Source organism: Eupeodes corollae, chromosome 1 (assembly GCF_945859685.1).
Source record: "Eupeodes corollae chromosome 1, idEupCoro1.1, whole genome shotgun sequence".
NCBI lineage: Eukaryota > Metazoa > Arthropoda > Insecta > Diptera > Syrphidae > Eupeodes > Eupeodes corollae.
The window spans coordinates 251,120,136-251,141,244 of NC_079147.1; the positions used below are offsets into that span (position 1 = coordinate 251,120,136).

Consider the following 21,109-nt stretch of genomic DNA (forward strand, 5'->3'; position numbering starts at 1 on the left):
CTTTGGTTATTTGTTTAATATGCCCAGCATCCCTCCACAACAAAGTGGAATCGTTGAACAACATCAGATGATGATGATGATGATATTGATAACTGCTTTCATCGTAGCTGTCGTTGCCGTTGTCGAGAGCTGTGATGCTATGCTATTACTTTCAATAAAACCCTTGAACTGACGATAGAGATACAGAATATGGTTAGGGAGAATCGTTCGTCGCATTCGGTATTAGTTGGTGGGCGGCCAAGGGAATGACAATGAACCAAATACCGCATTATACAATAATATGGTGTCGTCGTTGTCGCCTGTCTCCCGTCACTTGCTATCCAGCACCGCAATCCCAATACGCGATGGCGGCGCGGCGGGCGCCCCCTTTGTGATTTGTATGCTGGAGATTTTCAAAAGGAGTCAATATACTGGAAGGTATTAGATGTGACTGATATTTCTGCATAGAGGAAGCAAAATTATAAATCTACGGAATTTGAAATGGCAGACAAGAAGAAGCGATACTGAAGTAACTTTAACTTAAAGAAGACATTTTATCGTCTAAAATGAAAGAAATCAGTGAGGCATCTAAATGGCGTTTTGAGTGTTTAAAATACTCGAACATTAGCTCAAACTTAAGCTCGTGCTCTTTATTTTTCGGATTGGTATTTAAGTGACAGTAATTAAATGAACTATGTTTCATTTTGTAGTCTATACGGGATAGAGGTTGGAGGTTGTATTATATATCAGAGTAAGACTAATTGAAGACTATAGAAGCTGCATACTGAGTTAAAATTGAAAGCGATATAAATGTAGGTAGATACTCTATCTAGATAAAGATCTTTACCAATGGAACCCAGACAAATGCAAAATAGCTTAAGTTTTGTTTTGTTCCTTTTTTTATTTTGCGATAAATTTAGCATAAGCTTAGTTCGTTTATAAATGTGGAACACTTTTCTAGTAAGTACTCGCTTGATGGTGATTATTATTATCCCACGGGGGATTTTGATGGATAAATTATGTTTATTAGCTGCAGATAAACTTTGAAATCTGCGTGGTGTGGGGGCTAAATTTAAAACAGTTGAAACTCTCGTTACCGATCCATAGTTAAGAAACAGAATTCATTTAATTCATAATCCATTATCAAAAATTAATCCAAGATTATACAAAAATCTTTCAACATTAATGATATATGTATTAACATTTCTTTCATCTCTGGATTTTTGTCGAAGAATTACATTAAAAACACCTAAAACATATATTTTTTATTTAATCTTACACTTTTCATTTAAAATAACTCTTAAGTGAAAAAAATGTGCTGAACGCTTTCATTTCGGTTTTGTGCGTTCACCCACGCAAATGATTTTTAAGTTTGTGATAATGTCTAGGCAACTCCAAAAAAAGAGGCTGGGATGCGACACACACTGATAACTTCCCATCCCGTCTTTTAATTGATCTTGCTTAAAGTTTGTAATTTTTCGTGTTGTGTTAAAAAAGTTTTAATTGAATTATTTTTAAAAATTTAAAAATTACCAACAATATTTTTCATATAAAGAAATAGTTTAGTTTGAAAATCTAGTTTTGTTAAATAAGTTTTTAGTTGAAACAAATTTTTAAAATTTCCTTAATTTTTATGAATTGAATGAATGCAATTAATTTGAGATATATTAACAACCGAACATCAATTTGTACCAAATGTTCGCATTATTTTTCGTAGATTTCATTTTTTATGAAAAAATGGACTGTTGCATTTTTATAAAAAAAAAAAATACAAAAAACAAAAATTTTCTGTGAAATAAAAAGAGTTTGAAAACAATATTTAAAATTTTTAAAGATTTTTGAGTCGTAAGTAAATTTTTACCAATTTTCAGTACTGTTTATTTTTAGGTTTTCATTTTCTGTAAGAAAACTTTCAATTAGATTTTTCTCAAAATTTTACTGAATGTTGACAACAATATTTTTTTAAACAAAAGTAGTTTTAAGCTAATGTCTCAAAGTTTTGAAAAGAGAAATGTCAAAATTTATATTTCGTAAAATCGGACCCATTACAATAACTTCCTATGGGAAGTTAATAATGCAATTGTCTCAAGCTTTAAATCTTCACGTAAGTGAAGTTTTTAAAGCAATCCATGAAAAACTGACTCAAGCGTAAGAAATACCGTGACATTTCGCCATTTTTCTTTAGCCTGAACTTAAACGAACTATCAAGTACTTTCTTCAACCACACATTAAGAATTTGGAATGTTTTGCCCAAGTCTGATTTTCCCCTTTCATTCTAAAATGCCTAATTTGAAGACGAAATTGCGATGTTATATGATAACTTAAATTCTTCCTTATTTTCTCTCAATCAAAAAAAATCTTATTCTAAGAGGCCGACAATAAGTGGTAACACTGTTTGCATTGACAGTTGGTTTGATAGTTCTCAGTTGTTTTAAAATGAAAGTTGATTTGTCAATTTCTCATGAATAAATTTACGCTCACGGAATATCGCTTTCAAATGATTTGAATTTATTCTTATTAATTATGAAATAATTAAGCACATTTGATAGTGCTTACAGTTTTACGGTTTATTTAATAATATCACACTATTTTAATATCAAGAATAGAACTAGATAACATTCAAAGCCGATAAACCTAAAACCAATCAGGAATCAAGTCCGGTTTATTTAAGTTGGAGATTCTTTGTTATGGAAAACCACAAACAAATTTTGAAATTCCTTCGTTCTTCCACAAAGCTATATACATTCTACAGTAAAATCATATTCATAGATTATTTCTTGTCTTGACTTAATCTGTTTATAGCCCAAGACTAAAAAATTAAGCTTGTAACCAGTTAGGACGCTTTGTTATAGAAAATGCAAGCGTAAGAGTTTCAAGCGTTTGAAAATAAAATGACTTATAATGAAATCAAAACGTTTTTAAAACTTTTAACCGGGTTACCTGATGGTACCCGTCTATCGAAGAACCCGACTAACCTATTATCGTGGTACCCTGTTACAGGACAAAAATAAAAAAAAAGCAAAGAGGCCAAAATTGCGTTGAGTTTATTACGGCCTAAGCTTTTTGACAACACAAAAATTGATCTTTTGTCAAAATATCGAGTCTTTCTAGCAACTGTATACACTTGTATGCGCTACGGTGCTCAAGTTTTTGGATACATGGCTCTCGAGGAGTTTGAAGCATTTCAAAGACATTTTTTCAAACGCTTGTTTAGACTACCAAATTTAACACCAAATTATGCTGTTTACGTGGAGTCTGGGGTAACGCCAATATATACTCAAAACCTCAAAATGAACTCGGAATAAGAGTGATGAAGAGGGATGAAAGAAGTTTCATAAAACCATCTTGCTAAGACTACTGCAATCTAATGACACCCCTTTTAAAGAATGGAGTCAGCTAGCTATCTCCTATAAAGCTACCTTAACTTTATTGGAGTCAAATGAAGATGAATGGAGCTCTATGTTTACAAATGTTACTGCCTGAATTGATGAAAGAAATTACAATCAGCATTTTTCTAAAGCATCGTAGGATACTAGGAACCTCAATCACCAATTACCATCAGAAGGTAACTATTTCAATAATGAATTATCGACCAAAGCTATAAGTTATATCTTTAGAGCACGAGTTGAAATTTTAAATCTTAACTATGTGCCTCATCGAGCTGATCTTCCACAAATTTGTAATTTATGTAACAGAAGAGAAATAGAAGATATACATGATTTTATTGCGGTATGCCCGATATTACAGGAAATTCGTCGATTACATTCAAATGAAAGTCATCTCACTGTAAACAGACTTCAAAAGATATTAAATGGTTCGCTAGGATGGTCCACCCTATATAATTTCTGTAAGCACGCCTTACATTTCCGAAATAGTTTCCCAACATAAAGTCTAATTATTCGGCCAGTTACCATTATTTAAAACTTTTTAATTTTGTATTTCAAATCATTTTACAATTGATCGTTTTTATGTTTTAAATCATATCAAAATTGTTAATGATTGCTTATCAAGTATTTTCTATTGCTTAACTAATTTATTTAATATAAGAATCCAACCAAATTGTTGTATAATTATTATTGTTTCAAGTATTGTACTTTTAATATTTTTCTTGTATTATGAAATGTCAAATCAGGCAGACGGCAAAATTGTCAAGTCCTTATTCTTAAGTAAGAATTATTGTTAAACTTTAATAAGAAAAAAATAAAGAATTTATCTATCTATCTATCTCTATAAAGGATTTTTTCAATTGGTTCGGAATGGCGGCCATTTTGTTTTGGTGACATCTTTCAAATCTTTTGTGTATTATTTCTTCACAGTCGAGTCTTCAACGTTTGGTGACCAAATTTGAGATGACCGGTTCAGAAAACAATGAGCCAACATCCGTACGTTCAAGTATAGCAAGATCGGCCGAGAACATCGCTGCGGTCCGCGAAAGTGTACAGCACAACCCAAGTCAGTCTTTTCTTGCTCAAGAATTAGGCCTTTCGCAGATTTCAACTTGGCGAATTTCGGGCCTACACCCGTACAAGATCCAACTGACCCAGGGGCTCAAAGTTCATGACCAAAGAAAACGCCGTTTGTTCGCTGATTGGGCTTTGGATGAATGACTGCGTTTACAAGCAAAAATGCCGTATATGTAACGACAATGATACCAACCCACGCGAGGTTCACCAGGTGTTATCTAATGCATCCTCAAAAAGTTACCATTTGGTGTGGATTTTGGGGTGGTTAAGTAATCGGTCCCTACTTTTTTGAAAACGACGTTAGTAAGGCGGTCACCGTAACGATGATAACTAATTTCTTATGGCCCTAGACCATATGGACCTAGACGACAGTTGGTTCTAGCAGATCTATGCGGGATAGTCATTGAAAATTGGACCATTCCGATCCGTGCCACCGTAAAAAGCCGAGGAGGGTATTTGAATGTTGTCATATTCCACACTTAATGGCATTCATGTTTATATGTTAAAAAAGTGAGTTTAAACTAATAACATTATGTCGCATCAAAATCAAGATCAAGCTCTACTAAAAAAAAATATATCTAAAGTCAAAACCGCTTTTCGGTTTTAAGATGGTTTTAATCGAGAGGTTTAACAAGTTCACAATGAAATGCACTGAATAAAATCCCGGCACTATTAGGCTAAGGTCTGTTTTACAATTGAAACACTTGGACTTATTTTAAAAAAAAATGTTTTGAAAGTACAAAAAGAGATTTGTCATGAACGCATTAACTAAAGAAAAACAAATACAAATTGATTTGGCCTACCCAAGTTGCATCGTTCTTAGATTCAAGCTACAATAATCTTTAAACTGAAAGATATGTATTTAACATCAATTAAAAGTTTTTCACTTCCTTTAACAAAAAACACCCTTTACTTGATTCCGAAATAAAGAAGTTTCACTGTAAATATGGTTGCAAAGTTTGCGGTAGGTTGTAGGTAGATGTGAAGTAATATTTATTTGCACAGTTGAATCATATAGTCATTATGCGGAAACTCACTGGACGGACACACGGAAATTGCTTGTGAGTTTTATTTGTTTGTTCCAAATTTATTATTAATTTTAATAAATTTAAACTAAGATAGTATCAAGTGTTTTCATTTATGAATATTCTACTTTGTGAGTTTTTATAGAGCTATTAAAAATAATCAAGTTTATTCTTCGGATTCATGCTGCAGTTTATTTCCGGCTTCTGTAAGCCGGTCTCTGTTTTATTAACGATTTTTAGCATTTGATTGGACTTTGCTTTATTTTTAACTTATTGAGGCGTTTTATCAAGATGCTTCAACCTTTTTAATGAGCTTTGAAAAGTTTAAAAAAAAATACTTACATCTTCAATAACAAACGTCCAATCTTTATCCTCCAATTCGTGTGTCCTTGGATCTTTAAACAATGTCACAGAAATTGAATGATTATCAGGAACCGGCCATGATATATGGCCTACAAGTGGATTAACCATGTCCGGTTCCCAAGGCAGCGGTGCCGATGCAACACGTCTCGATCGTCTTGTCCATACAACAGATAAATTTGACGGTCTCCTAAAAAGAAAAACAAACAAAAGAAAACAAATTAATAAACTGTCTGCACATGTTTATGGTTCCAACAAAAACAAATTTAATAATTTTTCAAAATTTACAAATTTTTACTACGTTGTATTTTTATATATGTAAAACTTGTTTACATCAATTTTGCATTGCGAAAAGAAACATGAAAACAAAATAATAAAAATAAAATCACAAAAGCCACCCAAAGTGGTTTTTATTAATAGAAAAAATTCATTTTTAAATTAAGGAAAAACCATAAACATACAAAATTACAAAGCAAAAGTATTTTTGGGGAAGTCAAATGTATTTTATGTACTCCATATAGACGCGGCGCAGAAGAAAAAGGAAGCACTCAATGGCATTTGGAAGTGATCCAAAAAATTATGAGTGTCACCACAAAAAGCAATTGGGAATAGTTAACGCATCGTCGGTCGTCGGACAGACCTACATAGAGGACATAAAAATAATGATGTAGGTGAAGCACAGTAGAGTAGGAGGATTTTGAACACGAAAACAAATACAATAACTTAACTTTTAAAACCATAAATTATTGCAAAACATAAAATGCTTTCTAAAAGAAGAAAGGCAGGTAAATATTGTTTATTTTTCAAGTTTCAACCATTATCCTTTATTTTTTGGTTTGCAGACGAATAAATTTACCAAAAACTGTCATTGGAATAAACAAAAAGTATTTTCAAGTTCATTTTAAGAATGTCTTTAGAGTTTTTTAAAGAGAGGCAGTCCTTATTTCATGAAATCAGAACGATTTTGATGATTTTATTAGGAACGATAATGAATAAATTTAACTGTCTGTGATTCAGAACTTCTTATTTGTTTCAGGGTTAAGCATCATGAGAAAAGTACTCAATAAAATGTTTAAAAAGCTATCTTTTTTTATATGTCCCAAGTACTTTTATAAAATTTTATAGACTTCGACTCATCCGATTCCAGGTGGTTCTTGAGAAAGCCTCTGTGAATTCTAAACAATTTTGTTTTTTATTGTTATTGTTCAAAAAAGGACAGACCTAAGATCTTTTTTATTTATTAACTTCAAATAGGCAGTTATTGTAATCTGTCCGATTTGGCGAATTGAAAATTTGTACATTTCTTGACTTTTCAAGGTCCCTAGAGTCGAAATAAAAGATTTTTGGAGATATGTCTGTGCGTGAGTATTTAAGAACGTACGCGAGGTTTTTTTTGTCGTCCATAGCTCAAGAACCAGTAGAGATATCGACTTTAAATAAATATTATTATAGAGATAATAATGCAGAAATATGCGGAAAGGATTAAGTGGGTGGTTGTATTTACCACATCTAACCTAAAAACTTTTTAAGCAAGAAACATCGATAGACAAGATGTTAAGTTATCAGTGAGGATAGCATCCCAGCCTCTCTTTTGTAAATACAATTAAATTGAATTTCAATAATTAGCGACATCTGAAGTGTCAGCACTAAACTTGGCTTGAACGCACATAAACCTTCATTTTTATTCTTTTTTCAGTGACAATCATATGGCGAGACCAAATTCAATGGCGATTTCAAACCACACATTTTCTTCTTTAACTGATCTTTTTCAATTAACAACTGAAAATAATATTTCCAATATTTCAAAAATTAGTTTAGTATGAGAAAAAGTTCTTTGGAACTGTGTGACCGTTCCTTGTTATTTTCTTCACTTGTAGGTACTTCAAAAGTGAATCTTTCTCAAAACTACACTATTCCACTATCTCGTTTTGTTCAAAACTTATCTATTCCCTTAATAACACAAATTTCCAATAAAACTATTCTTTCCCTGAGCAAATGAAAGTAGCCGCCTTAGAACTCTTGTATTCTAATGACATAAAAAGGCTAAAATGTGTTTTTTTGAGAATTGTGAAAAAAAACATCTTTAGTTACCTCGCAGATAAAACATGGTGATTCGTAAGATAAGGACATTTTTGTGATCTATTCTTATATTTTTAGTAATGTTTTGGATTTTTTTTTTTTTTTTATTTTTTCTGGTAAATAAACTCAAATTAATTAAGTCGTTAAAAACATTTTTTCTTTCAAAACTGCTTCATTCCTTATTAAGTTGAATTAAAGTCTACTTTTCAAAACTTTTAAAGCTCTTCTTTTCCAAATTAAAATTATTATCAAGTAGGTTCCCAAAATCGAGTAAAATGAAATAGAAATCTAAATTGAAAATCGAGTGGAAATTGTTGTCAGGATTCTACCATTCGAACGAATATTTCTCGAAATCACTTCAAGTGAAATTTAATCAAACAATAATTAAATAGTTTCTTATATTTTTATTTGCACTGTGCTTTTTTAATAAAACAAATATAAAATATTTTTTTATTTGCGTTGGTTATCCACATATGCTGCAGGTTTTTTTTGCAATAAACCGTTTCCAAATATGTTTTGAGAAAGACTCTGGTATCGAAGTACAATTTCTGAATGTGTCTTGAAAGTTTTTAAAAGAATGTTGTTTTTGATTTAGAGGAGGCATTTGGTGTGTTGAAAAATCATTTTAAATTCTTTTTTCCCTTTTCTCAAATAAATTGAAGAATCTGCAACTTTGTATTCTTTAAGTGAAACTATTACTGATTTTAAAAAATGTTATCTTTTCGAATTTAAATAACACCAATTTAATTTGGCCGAATTCACATGGAAAAAATGTAGCACACGTAAATTCACTTCGTTCTAAATTTGAAAAAAAATTAAATCGATAATGCTAAAAGTGACTTTCGGAACACTTATTTATATTTTGAATCGATTTCAATTTCATTTCAAGTGAAATGTAAAAATTAGCTTATTATAAACCTTTAATTAAGCCTTAAAATCAATCAATCAATAAATTAGTTTAGCAATTTATTTAATTTTTTTTCCATTTACTAAAAATGTTCAAATGTTCGAGGACAGTGTTCTTTTAGTTATTATTGTCACCATCAAATCCTAAAACTTAAACTTCGTTATTGTATGTTGATTGTTATTTTTAATAAACTTGAACTGCTTTGCAAACCAATTTGTCAAAAAAAATTTGAATTTTCAAAAAGAGACTGGGATGCGCCCCACAATGATAACTTTCCATTCCGTCTGTCGATTTGTCGTGCTTAAAAGTTTCTAGATTTTCCTGTTGTGTTTAAAAAGTTGTTAGTTGAATTATTCTTAAAAATTTCAAAATGACTAAACAATATTTTACATATAATGAAATAGTTTAGTTTGAAAATCTAGTTTTGTTTACCAAGTTTAAGTATGGTTTTTTTTAGGTTTTATTTTTTGTAAAAAAACTGTCAATTTGATTTTTCTCAAATTTTCTTCCAAATATTGAAAACAATATTTCTTATAAGATAAAATTAGTTTAATGCCAATATCTTAAAGTTTTGAAAAGATATTGACGTCAAAACAAATTTTCACCAATTTTTTGTTAATTATTGTTTAGGATTTCTATTTTTTGGAAAAAAAAACTGTCAATAGATTTTTCTCAAAATTTTACCGAATGTCGAGAACAATATTTCTAATAAGATAAAATAAGTTAGAAGCCATAATCTCAACGTTTTGAAAAGATATTTTAGTCGAAATTCAATTTTTACCAACTTTGAACAATGTTTTTTTAGGTATTTATTAAAAAAAACTGTATATTTGATTTCTCCCAAAATTTTACCACATTTTATTTTATTTTGGAGATGAAATCATTTTTTATTCGAGAAGCCAAATTTGTTCAGTTTTTTTGACTTATAAAAAAACCGTTAGTTGGATTGTTTTCCAAAAATGTATTTGTTTGGTATCACCTTACAATATATTTTTTTGGTTCGTGAGATATTTAGGGTTAACCAAAAATTTCACATTTGTTTAAAGCCCTTTCTAAATTTTGCTGCATTATTATCTTTAGAACAAAATTTACTTAAAGTCGATATCTTAACGTCGCTAACGGACGGACGTACAGACGTACACACGCACGCACAGACATCTCTCTAAACATATTTTATGTAGACTCCAATTCGACAAATGGGACCCATTACAATAACTTCCTGTGGGAAGTTAAAATATTTGAATGACACAAGATACAAAATTGTATGTTTGATCCATTGCTGCTCAGAGTTTTAATAAAAGAACTAAAAAACTTATCGTTTCCTTATCAGTTTTACTTTAATTTCACAATATTTTAATAGTTTTAACTGACAATTAAATTAGGAGTACTTAATAGGGCTGACAAAGTCGATTAGAACATTTTACTGAAAATTAGTTGTGCTTGAATCCGATTAATATACAAACTCAATAAGGTTAACAAAGTAAAATATAATGGATATTGCTTTATTTTACCATTAAAATCTGTAAGTAATCACTTTATATTTGTTCAAATGTTTACTTTTTACTGAAAAATATTGTTTTTTAAACGTAAATTGTTTGTTATTTTATGACAGTGGAGATCATGCGAGGGTTTAAACTAATAAATCATTCATAATATAGAAATATTACAGGAGACTTATTGTTATTTTTTTAAACGTTACATTGGGTTGTATAATTTTAAAATGAAAATCATATATTTCTTAATAAACATGAATTAAAAGACATTAATACGAAATAAACACAAAATGTATACAAATATAAGTTCACATATTTTGTATTTTGAATTTGTTAGTGTGTCCCACTGTGAGACTACGACAAACGACGCGACATAATGATTAATTAGCACGTGCCACAATGTAATAAGAAAAATATAAATTAGAATTCAAACGTCGTCGCGTAGTCGCTCGTTGTGTTCTTCATTAAGATGCTTATCCTCGTCCCTTTTAAAAGTTCGAATAAGGGGCTTTTAATCTTTATGTTTATAAGGAAATTTTAATATCTAATATAATAGGCTAGGTCAACAAAACCAAACAACAATCCGAAGTTGAATATTAAAATCAAAAACCTAACAAACAAATAATAAATATCTCGGTTCTATTTTTAAACTTTTGTATACAACATTTTAATGAGGTTCGATTAACAAACATATTAATGAGTATCCTTAATAAATGAGTTGGTATTAAAATCATGTTTTAATTGATGTCTTCTTTTCTTCACATACAAAAATAAGGTCAATAAACTCATTTGAGTCAAGTCAAGGACACTCAATGAAAAATTTATATTTTTTAGTATTTTTTGTTTCAACAAATTAAAACTCGCCTGAGATAAAATTTAACAAAAATTCTACTTGAAAATATGATGAAAGCAAAAATGTGTTTATAATAATAAATTGATGCTCGACTTTTTTTTTATTTTTATATGCAGACACAATCAGAAATATATCATTGGATCCTTGAGCACGTAAGACCCATTTCATGATGGCGATGGATACTGCTGCTGCTGTTCATCATCACGGAGGGCAATGACACAAATTCAAAATTAAATTAGAGGCATTTTATTTACTAGGTACATTATAATTTAGATGTACTCGTACCATCAAGTGGTTGTGTCCAATAAAACAAAAGAACTTTACGGTCGGTCTTCGGCCTTCTTGTCAATTTCACTTTGATTCGTGAGCAATTTAAATTGACAAAAAAGAATAAAAGCTTTTTTCTTTTGTTTTATGTGTCGAACTTAAGTGACAAATTATTTGCATTTTTTAAAAGTAATCTAGGCTAAAATTTTGTGTGTCAACCGACTGGTAGTTGAAATAATGTGTTAAACAAAATCAGAGTATTGGGAAGTTCCTATACGCCCTTGAACATTGATCGATAAATAAAATTAGCGACTGATTGCCTAAAATTGGATACTCACAGAAATTTAAAAGAGTGTTAGAAAAGATATACCTACTCAAAAACTGATGAAAAGCTTTATATGTAATTTGCTTTAATTGATATTCATGATGAAAATGAGCTTTTGCTTATTGCTTACTGTTTTGTGATCTGCCAAAAAAAATTTCAGCCATGTTGCGGAATCGCAAAATTCTACATTTTCACACATTTTGATTTAAAACGATGAGCGATTCCATTGAGAGCATTAAGATAAAACAAATTTGAATTGAGTAGTCGTTTGGGAAATAATATCAGACATTTAGCAAATACAACTTTTTTACTGTTCAGTCTGATTTGTAAAATTGAAAACTTTCTATACCAAAGATCTTTACAAATATGGCTTTTTGAGCGTGGGTACGTAGGTTCGTACGTTCAGGATACTATTTTTTGTCGTCCATATTTCAAGAAAGAAAGTAGAAATTTTGCTATACATATAATAATAAAAAGAGTCATTTTTAGCTATTATTTTTTTGGCAATACTGGTTTAAACAGCTAACGCATGTTTTGTGTTTTGTTTCACTGTCAAACATCTTCAGTTTGGTCTATAATCCAACCATGAATCGTCTTGCAAACGAACAACGCTTGAAAATTATTGAATTGTATTATCAAAATGCGTCCTTTGTTAAGAAAGTTCATCGCGCGCTTCTTCCATTTTATGGTCATGTTAATCGACCCACTGAAGGGCCTATTCGAGCTATTGCGACTAGATTTCGCACCAAATTTACATTGTTGGACATTAAACCACCAACACGCTTACGTAGAATGCAAACTTAAAAAAATATCGCAGCTGTATCGGCCAGTGTTAATGATGACCATCAATTATCGATTCGTCGCCGTTCGCTGCAATTGGGCCTCTGTTACTCAATGGCGTGAAAAATTTTGCAGAAGAATTTAGGTGTGATGCCTTTCAAAACATAGCTGTGGTGCAAGAATTGACGTACATTTTTTTGTGGATGGGCTCTTGGAAAGTTGGCCGAATATCCACTTTTTTACAGAAAAATTGTGCTCAGCAACGAAGCTCATTTTTGTCTTAATGGGTACGTAAAGAAGCAGAATTGTCGATTTTGGAGTGAATATCAGCATTCCAAGAGCTACCAATGCATCCAGAAAAAGTCACTGTTTGGTGCGGTTTATGGGCTGGTGGCATCATTGAACCGTACTTCTTGAAAGATGATGCTAATCGTAACGTAACAGTGCATGGTCACTACCATGAGATGATATCGAACTTTTGTTTGCCCAAAAATGCAAGAGCTTAACTTGCATGACATGTCATTTACACAAAGTATTCAGGGAAAGATTTAATTTATCACTTGTTATTATCAAACTGTGCAAAATCATTGAGTTATGAAATCACTCGCATTTTCAACAAATCCATGGAAGGAGGAGTTTTTCTTGATGAATGGAAGACATATTTTATTGATCTAATTTTCACAAATGGACTTAAACGTTTTTAATTACATTCATATCTCAAAACTTTCTGTTATACCAAAACTGCTTGAAAATGTCATAACTCAAAAGCTTTATTTTTTGCACTCATTAATTCTTTGTCTCCGTTAACATGGGTTTTCAAATGTAAATCGACTGGCACAAAATTTAAGTCTTTTTACCAACTTTTGCTGCATGGAAAATTGCAAGCAAGTTGATATTCTGCACACAGATTTCATAAAAGCTTTCTGTCATGGCCTTATTTGACAGAAGTTAGATGAAATAGGTTTAAATTCATCATTTTTAAAATGGTTGAGATCATATTTAAAAGGTAGAAAACGAATAGTTAGAATTAAAAAACTCTCTTCCCTATTAATGTGATCTCAGGTCTCCCACAAGGAATTAACTTGGGACCACTATTATTTATTTATTTTTCATCAACGATTTACCTTCTGTCATGAAATTTAGCAGTTTTTCAATGTACGCTGACGACGTCAAAGTGTTTTTTTTCCAATTTCTTCGATTGAGTGTAATGTAAAATTTTAAGCATAAAATGATAAACGTCAGTTCTTGATTATTGTTTTAATGATTATAAAAGCCTTAGAGTGGACTACATCAAAGATCTAAGAGTTTATATTGATCCAAGATTGGATTTTCGGTCACACATTGAACCTACGTTGTCTCTAAGGAAGATTCTTTACTAATTCTTTCTAAAACGAATTTTCAAATGATTTCCAAGATGCCAATGTACCAATTTTAGAATATTGTTGTGCCATCTGATCATCACGCATAAATCAGATTGAAAGAATTCAAAAGCGGTTTACGAGTTTTGCTTTAAGAAAATTTTATTACCTAGGTCCTATACCTAACTATAATTCGAGATGTTTTCATTGTTATGTGAAATGTAAGATAAATTTGTATGTTTGCCATTAGCAGATCTTGAATCAATTGATGAAAAACATAAATAAATTAAAAAAATTAGCGGATGTTTTTTTACCATAGAATCAAAAAAAATTAAAATTTTTGTTGAACTATAATATCTCATTATGCTCACGACTTCAATTAAATCTTGTATTATAAAATGTGACGTAACACAAAATTAATATAATTTTGAATAAAAAATCAATGAATGTTTCTTTCTTTAAGCAAAAACAACTAAAAAAATATGTATGACCTTTAATATTTTACGAACAAAAAATGGTTTTCATTGACGAAGAATAACGTTTTTGACACCTGGTAAAATTTTAAGAAAAATCGAATTAAAGGTTTTTTTACAAAGAATAAAAACCCCAAAAAAAAAACCCATTATAAGTTGCTTAAAATTTATTTCCGACTGGAACATCCTGGCAAAAATTAAAAATACTAGTTTAAATCTAATTTCATCGTACAAAAAATATTGTTTCCAACATTAAGTAAATTTTGTATAAAAATCCAACAGTCAGTTTTTTAATAAAAAATTAAAGTATACAAAAATTTGATAAAAATTCATGTTCGTTTCTTGATGTCTCTTGAATAAATTAAGGTATTGACTTTAAAATTATTTAATTCTATGCTAAATTTTGTTCAAATTATAAGATAATGGTCTTAGAAAAATCCAATTTGTATTTTTTATATAAAAAATAAAATAAAATTTTATTACAAAAAATTACAGATAACCCAAAATTATTTTGTCACACGCAAAACATTGTTCATAGTTCTTAATAAATTTCGTTTGCACATTATTAGTAACGAAAAAAATAACTAAAATAGGTAATCAAATTATTGTGTCAGAAGTCTTAAAAAACTGTCAGAAGTTCTTCTTAAATTTATACCGACATTTGCATTTGCCAAATTTCGTTGACCAAATTTCACACTTAAGGAAATATTTTAGGATAAGCTGTGTTGTGTGTTTTCTTATTTAATTCATAAAAGATTTTACAAGTTATTTACTTCATGCTAAATACCAATATTGCGAATTGTAAAAATGTGTTTTACAGTTTATGTCTGCCGCACACCAAAATAACAATTCAGAAAAGATTTTTGACAGCTAGTTCATCTAAATGGGAAATCATAAAAGTAATAGCAGAATATAAGACGTTGGCGAATAGGTCTGATTACTAGTACTGACAGGTAAACAAACAGATCTATAATAACTAAATCCCTGAAGGTAAACGATAGAAAACAAAATTCTGATTCAAATGAAAGACATTTTGTTTTCAAAGTGATCATATTTCCAATAATTTTAAAAGACTCATGGAAATTACTAAGCCCGAACTATGTTTCTTAGCGAAATTTGAAGAAAATATTCATAAGTATTTTATTTTTAAATTAACAAAAAATAAACACCTTTTACTTCATAAATCACCTCATATTTGGTTCTGTAATCGTTTCGGCTAGAAATATACATCAATTTCCGGAATTCATTAGCGTGAATATTTCTCCAAGGCCATTTTTAATTTTGGCAAAAATGTTATCGTGTAATTTTGTAATTTCTTTTTTTTTTGTTATTTTCTTCTTAAATGTTTCCTGTAAGGTTTAACATAAAATTAATCATTAATAATTGACATTTAACCAAATGAAAACATTTGGTAATTAATCTTATTTTCATCATAGCAATTTGAGTGCTTAATTCTGACATTTAATTTGAAATCGATTAATTTTTAATGTTTAAATGGATTAAAGCTTTTTTGCTGGTAACTACATTCGATATTATAGTATATAATGCTTACAAAATATAAATAAAGGTAATAACACTCTAAAAGAACACGTGTGTTCTAGAAAACCTATAGATATAGATATTAGATACCTAGGTAGATACTTGTTCAAGTCTATGAGTTTATCCTTAAAAGTTCATGCAAGACAACGAAATATCCTTGATTTTTTTTGTTTTGTTAAAGAATTCTTTTGCAAACTTTTCACTTTTTCTGTTTTTTTTTATTTTTTTATTTCATTTTTTATTCTTTTATAAGGAAACCACTTAACAATTCAAAAACTATTGTGCAAGGTCTATGAATTCAACCCTGATGTTTAAGCTAAACGAACATTCACTCACGTGTCAGCTTACGTAGGAATTTTGTTTCTCCTATTTTTTTTCTTTTCTTTTGAAGTAAAAGGAGTATTGTAAAGAAAAAAGTGAGAACTAGAAGTTCTGAATGTTTTTGGTTGAAAAATGGCAAAGGGAGAAGGATTATAAAAGGACGAAGAAAAAGTTCTTTTTTTTTGTTCTTGGAAGCTTGCAATACTTCAAGGTGATAAGAAGCTTAAGACTTTTTCCATGAAAATGTTACCTATAGTTGGATTTGCAGAGTTAACAACTCTACTGTAAGATAGAAAAAGATATTGAGGGTTGAAATGATTTCCTGTTCCTTTGTATGGAAGAGATACAAAAAAAAACCTTTAAACAACAAAATGTTGAGTCATAGAAAATTAATGAAACCAAGAAAAGTGGTGATGCGAATTTGGCAAAATAATACGATTTTCTATTTTGCGCACTTCAAACCAAAGTAAATAATTCTGTTGTTTTCGTAAGTGTCATATAACAAAATAAAGTCTTACACACAAAAAGAAACCGTTTAGAAGCGAAATGTGAGAATTGAAATAAAGAGTTCGTAAATAAGGGACCTCATTTCGAAAAGGTCGTTATTTTGACAGCCGTCACTTTTGGAACTGTCACCTTTGGATATTTGATAACTTTTACCAAACAAAAAATAGTTAAGAAGCAACATTTCGGAATTGTATTGAATTAAAGAGTTCTTTAATAAAATACCTATTATTGAACAGTCCGCTATTTGGTCAGCTGTCACATTTTGAGTTGTATTTCTTTTGACATTTGAAAAGTAAAAGAGTCGTCATTACTGAAAATGGAACGATAAACAACACATTTTTATTGTTAAAATTCACAAGGAAAACTGTTCGCAGCTTTGTCATAAAAGTTTCCTGAAAGCGTTAATTCTCCAAAGGTGATCAGAACTCACCAACGAGATCTTGTGATCTTCATGCATTTTTTCTTTGAGACCGCTTAAAAAAAAGGAAAATCCTATATCAATGCTTTACAATTCAAGACTTTAGAATTTAGAAGTGCAAATAGGTAATCGAACATTTTATGAAAAGGATATTGTGATGCAACATGAGCCGTAAAAACCACTTAACTGATATTGTATTCCATTGTTCCTTCTTCTTTACAATGGAACATCTATTTTTGTTTGTGGGGTTTTGTAAAGAAAACGGACAGACCTAATATTCTATGCAAAATATTAAAGTGCAAAAGAGTTCAAATCAATGTTTCCATGTGGCTTAAATTAGATAGCTGTTGGAATATTCTTCTGGTATTTTGTATCATATCATTTGGGTCTACCACGATATCTAGAAATTAATTATCTAGAAAGTAAAAATCTCGAATATGAAAATCTCGAAAACAAAAATCTAGAATGGAAAAAATCTCGAAAACAAAAATCTAGAAAATAAAATCTCGAAATGTCAAAATCTAGAAAAATAAAATCTCGAATGCAAAAATCCAGAATGTGTGTTTGAATTTTTGAGGCAATGTTCAAAATTCCCGCGAATTTTAAACATTGCCTCAAAAATTCAAACACACATTCTGGATAACTTACTTCTCCTTAACAAACTTAAAGTTGACAAGTAAAGTTATCAATCATACAATTACACATTGCTATACATGCACCTTTCTTATTGTTTGCAACTATTTTTCTTGCTCAGAAAATAAAATATTGGGTAAAGCCGTGTTGGGTAGTACCCGTGGCATGATGGTTAGTGCGTTGGACTGTCATGCAAGGGATCTGGGTTCAATCCCTGCCTGTGCCACCTTAACTAAAAAAAAAATAATTTTCGCGGGTACTGCCTCTTGCGAGAAATTGACAAATCCTTCAAGAGTAATTCTTGTTATGAAAAAGAGCTTTCTCAAACTAGCCGTTCGGATTCGGCCATTAATTGTAGGTCCATTCCATTCCTGACAACACTACTCGCACACAGGAATGGTTGAGAGTTGTAAGTCACTAGGCACTGGTTCACAACGGAATGTTGCGCCACCCCATTTGATTTTTGAAACTGATGTATTTGTTTTTTATTGAGTTTTAACTGTAACAAAAAAAATTTGGAATTTTTATTTTTTTTCGAGATTTTTTTCTATCTCGAATTTTTATTTTTTTTCTAGATTTTTTTCTAGATAGAGTCTTTCGAGATTTTTTTTAATTCTGGATTTTTACGGATTCGGGATTTTTGCGTTCTAGATAATTTTTTTTTATTTTCGAGATTTTCGGCATTCGAGATTTTTGGCATTCTAGATTTCGTCATGATCCCATATCATTTTCGTAAATACACTGAGTTACAAAAAAAGTGGCGCAGTCATACTTTTTGATGTGTTGTTATTATTTTGATAATATACCGCTATGTTTTTGCAGAACAACATCTGCAATTGATGATCGATGTTTGGTGCTTCAAAGCCTTCGAGATCGTCACCAAACAGCGGTTGAGCAGTCTCACTGACTTCGATTCGTCGGGGAGAGCTGTTAATGCTCAAACGATGAGGAAGCGATTAGTGCAGAGTCGCCTGAGAAAAAGAACTTTACCGATATTGGACTGATGCCGACTGGGGTAGAGTTCTTTTTACTGATGAGTCCAGGTTTTGTCTGCGCTCACCAGATGGACGTCGCATAGTTTGAAGACGATCAGGTGAAAGATACTCTTCGGAAACTGTTGCCCATCAACGAAAAATTTCTTGTAAGGTTCCGTCATGGTGTGGGCGGGAATTTCCATGCACGGAAAAACCGTGCAAGGATCGGTAAACTCCAGTTACTACATCAACAACATTCTAAAGGAATATGTGGTTCCATTCACATCATTTATTGGAGACAATTTCTTACTAATGCAGGACAATGCTAGACCACACGTTATTAGGTGCGTTACCGACTACTTACAAGAAATATTCAATGGGTGTGGAGGAATGGTTAAATTTTGACGGTGCCATCGTAACAAACCTTATCTAAGGTATTTCCAGGCGAATCAAAGCTTTATTAAATGTTCGTGGAGGCAATACCCATTATTAAAAAAAAACAAGGACTAGTTTAAAAAAAAAAAATAAAACAAAAAAAATAAAACAAAAAAAATAAAACGTCAAGTTATGAAGTTTTTGGTTATTTTCCTTAATTTATGGTTTCTTTCTAAGTTCTTCCTATTTCTTTGTTTTTTTTTACATGTATGACTTTCTTTTATGTTAATAAACAAAAATTTACCACAAAAACGTTTATTTGTTTAAGTTACTTCAAAATGTTGCAAAATTTCAAGGTGCGCCACTTTTTTGTAACTCAGTGTATTTTTATAAATTATATTTTTACAAACTTGGCTCTTAATATGTCTACACCTTTCCATTTTGCGGTTTCAAAAGTATAGGGCTGGAATTCGACATCTGTAAAACTAATTTTTTAAACCATTTTCTTTTTTGAGTCGAAGGTCTGACATTAACGAAAATGGATCGCTGAACTATCGCACAACGCATACAAATTGTTAAAACCTACTACAAAAGTGGCGATTTTACCACAGCCAAATATAGTGCTTTAAGAGAAGATTGTGTTTTACATAGTTGTCCAACTACGCAAGCAATTACGAAAATTGTGAAGTAATTTGAGGAGACTGGATTGGCTATAGATATTGTACCACTTAAAATATAGCTGCTATAAGTAAAAGTGTTGGCGAAGACCCAAATGTGTTGATCCTCGTCGTTCTCAGGAGTTAGGACTAATGGCACATTTTGGCGTATTTTGTATTTAGATCTACAATTACATCCATTTATAAACCAGCTCACATAACAACTGAAGCCAGCTGACCATTCGCAATGTCGTAGATGGCGATTTTTCGAACAGGTCTTCAAAGACGAAGCACATTTCTCACTGGGTGGATATGTTAATAAACAAAATTGTCGTATTTGGGGTTCTGAGAATCTTGTAAAGTAGTAGAAGAAAAAAGTCAAAGAGCGCATCAAAGCTCTTTGGTCCGGAAAAGTGATTGGGCCTTACTTCTTCGAAAACGACGATAGAACGATTGTCACCGCCAATTCTGAGCGCTATGGTTCTATAATAACCGACTTTTTTTGTCTGCTATTGAAGAATACGACTTGGGAAATGTGTGTTTTCAACATCCACTACCACAGGCCACACAACTTGAGCAAATATACATTTATTGCAAGAGACATTTTCTGGCCGTGTAATTTCTTGTCGTGGCGATATCAACTGGCCAACAAGATCGTGCGATTTGACACTTTTTGTAGAGCTTCACGAAAGACCGTGTTTACGCAGATAAACCCTTAACTCTTCAGTACTCACGAACCAACATTCGTCAAATTATGGCTAAAACACCGCCCAATATGTTTCAAAAAGTGGTCGAAAATTACCTCAAAAGAATCGATGCTTCCAACAATTCGCTTGGCAATCATTAATATGATGTAATGTTTCATGAAACAAATATTTTAAATGTGTTTAATTTACGTTTACTTTGAGACCGGAAAATGGATAACCCTGTAGTTCTTTTTAATAAAGTATATTAAACTTTCACAGAAACGATTAAAACAGTTCGAAATATAAAAGCATTTTTATTAAAAGTTTGATAGTTATTACAATAAAATAAAAAAAGGGAACAGGTCTAAGAAAACATTTCAATTGATTACTATCAAAAATATTGAAACAAAACTTTTTTGACATTGGTAAAACGTCAAAAGTGACATATTTGGGGGAACGAAAAACATTGCCAGACCGAAAGTTTTTGCTGCTCATAAAATATGCTTTTGTATTTCGGTTTGGGACATTTTATTTATCTTATAACAATCCAAATAGTTCAAATTTGTTCTTCAAGGTTTCCTCGGCATACAAGGTTAGATTTGTTTATTTTTCCGGCTATATACGTTGAATACAGTTTA

The 21,109-nt window shown here is 30.9% G+C and overlaps 1 protein-coding gene across 5 annotated transcripts in view; it reads right to left on the reverse strand.

Annotated features, from left to right (window-relative positions):
* Positions 1 to 21,109, reverse strand: part of LOC129943296 (EH domain-binding protein 1) — a 120,273-nt gene that overhangs the window by 26,119 nt on the left and 73,045 nt on the right. For all 5 annotated transcript variants that reach the window (XM_056052618.1, XM_056052619.1, XM_056052621.1 and 2 more), the window contains exon 2: positions 5,810 to 6,017. In XM_056052618.1, the coding sequence (XP_055908593.1) occupies positions 5,810 to 6,017 (208 nt within the window). The remainder of the gene's footprint in view (positions 1 to 5,809; positions 6,018 to 21,109) is intronic.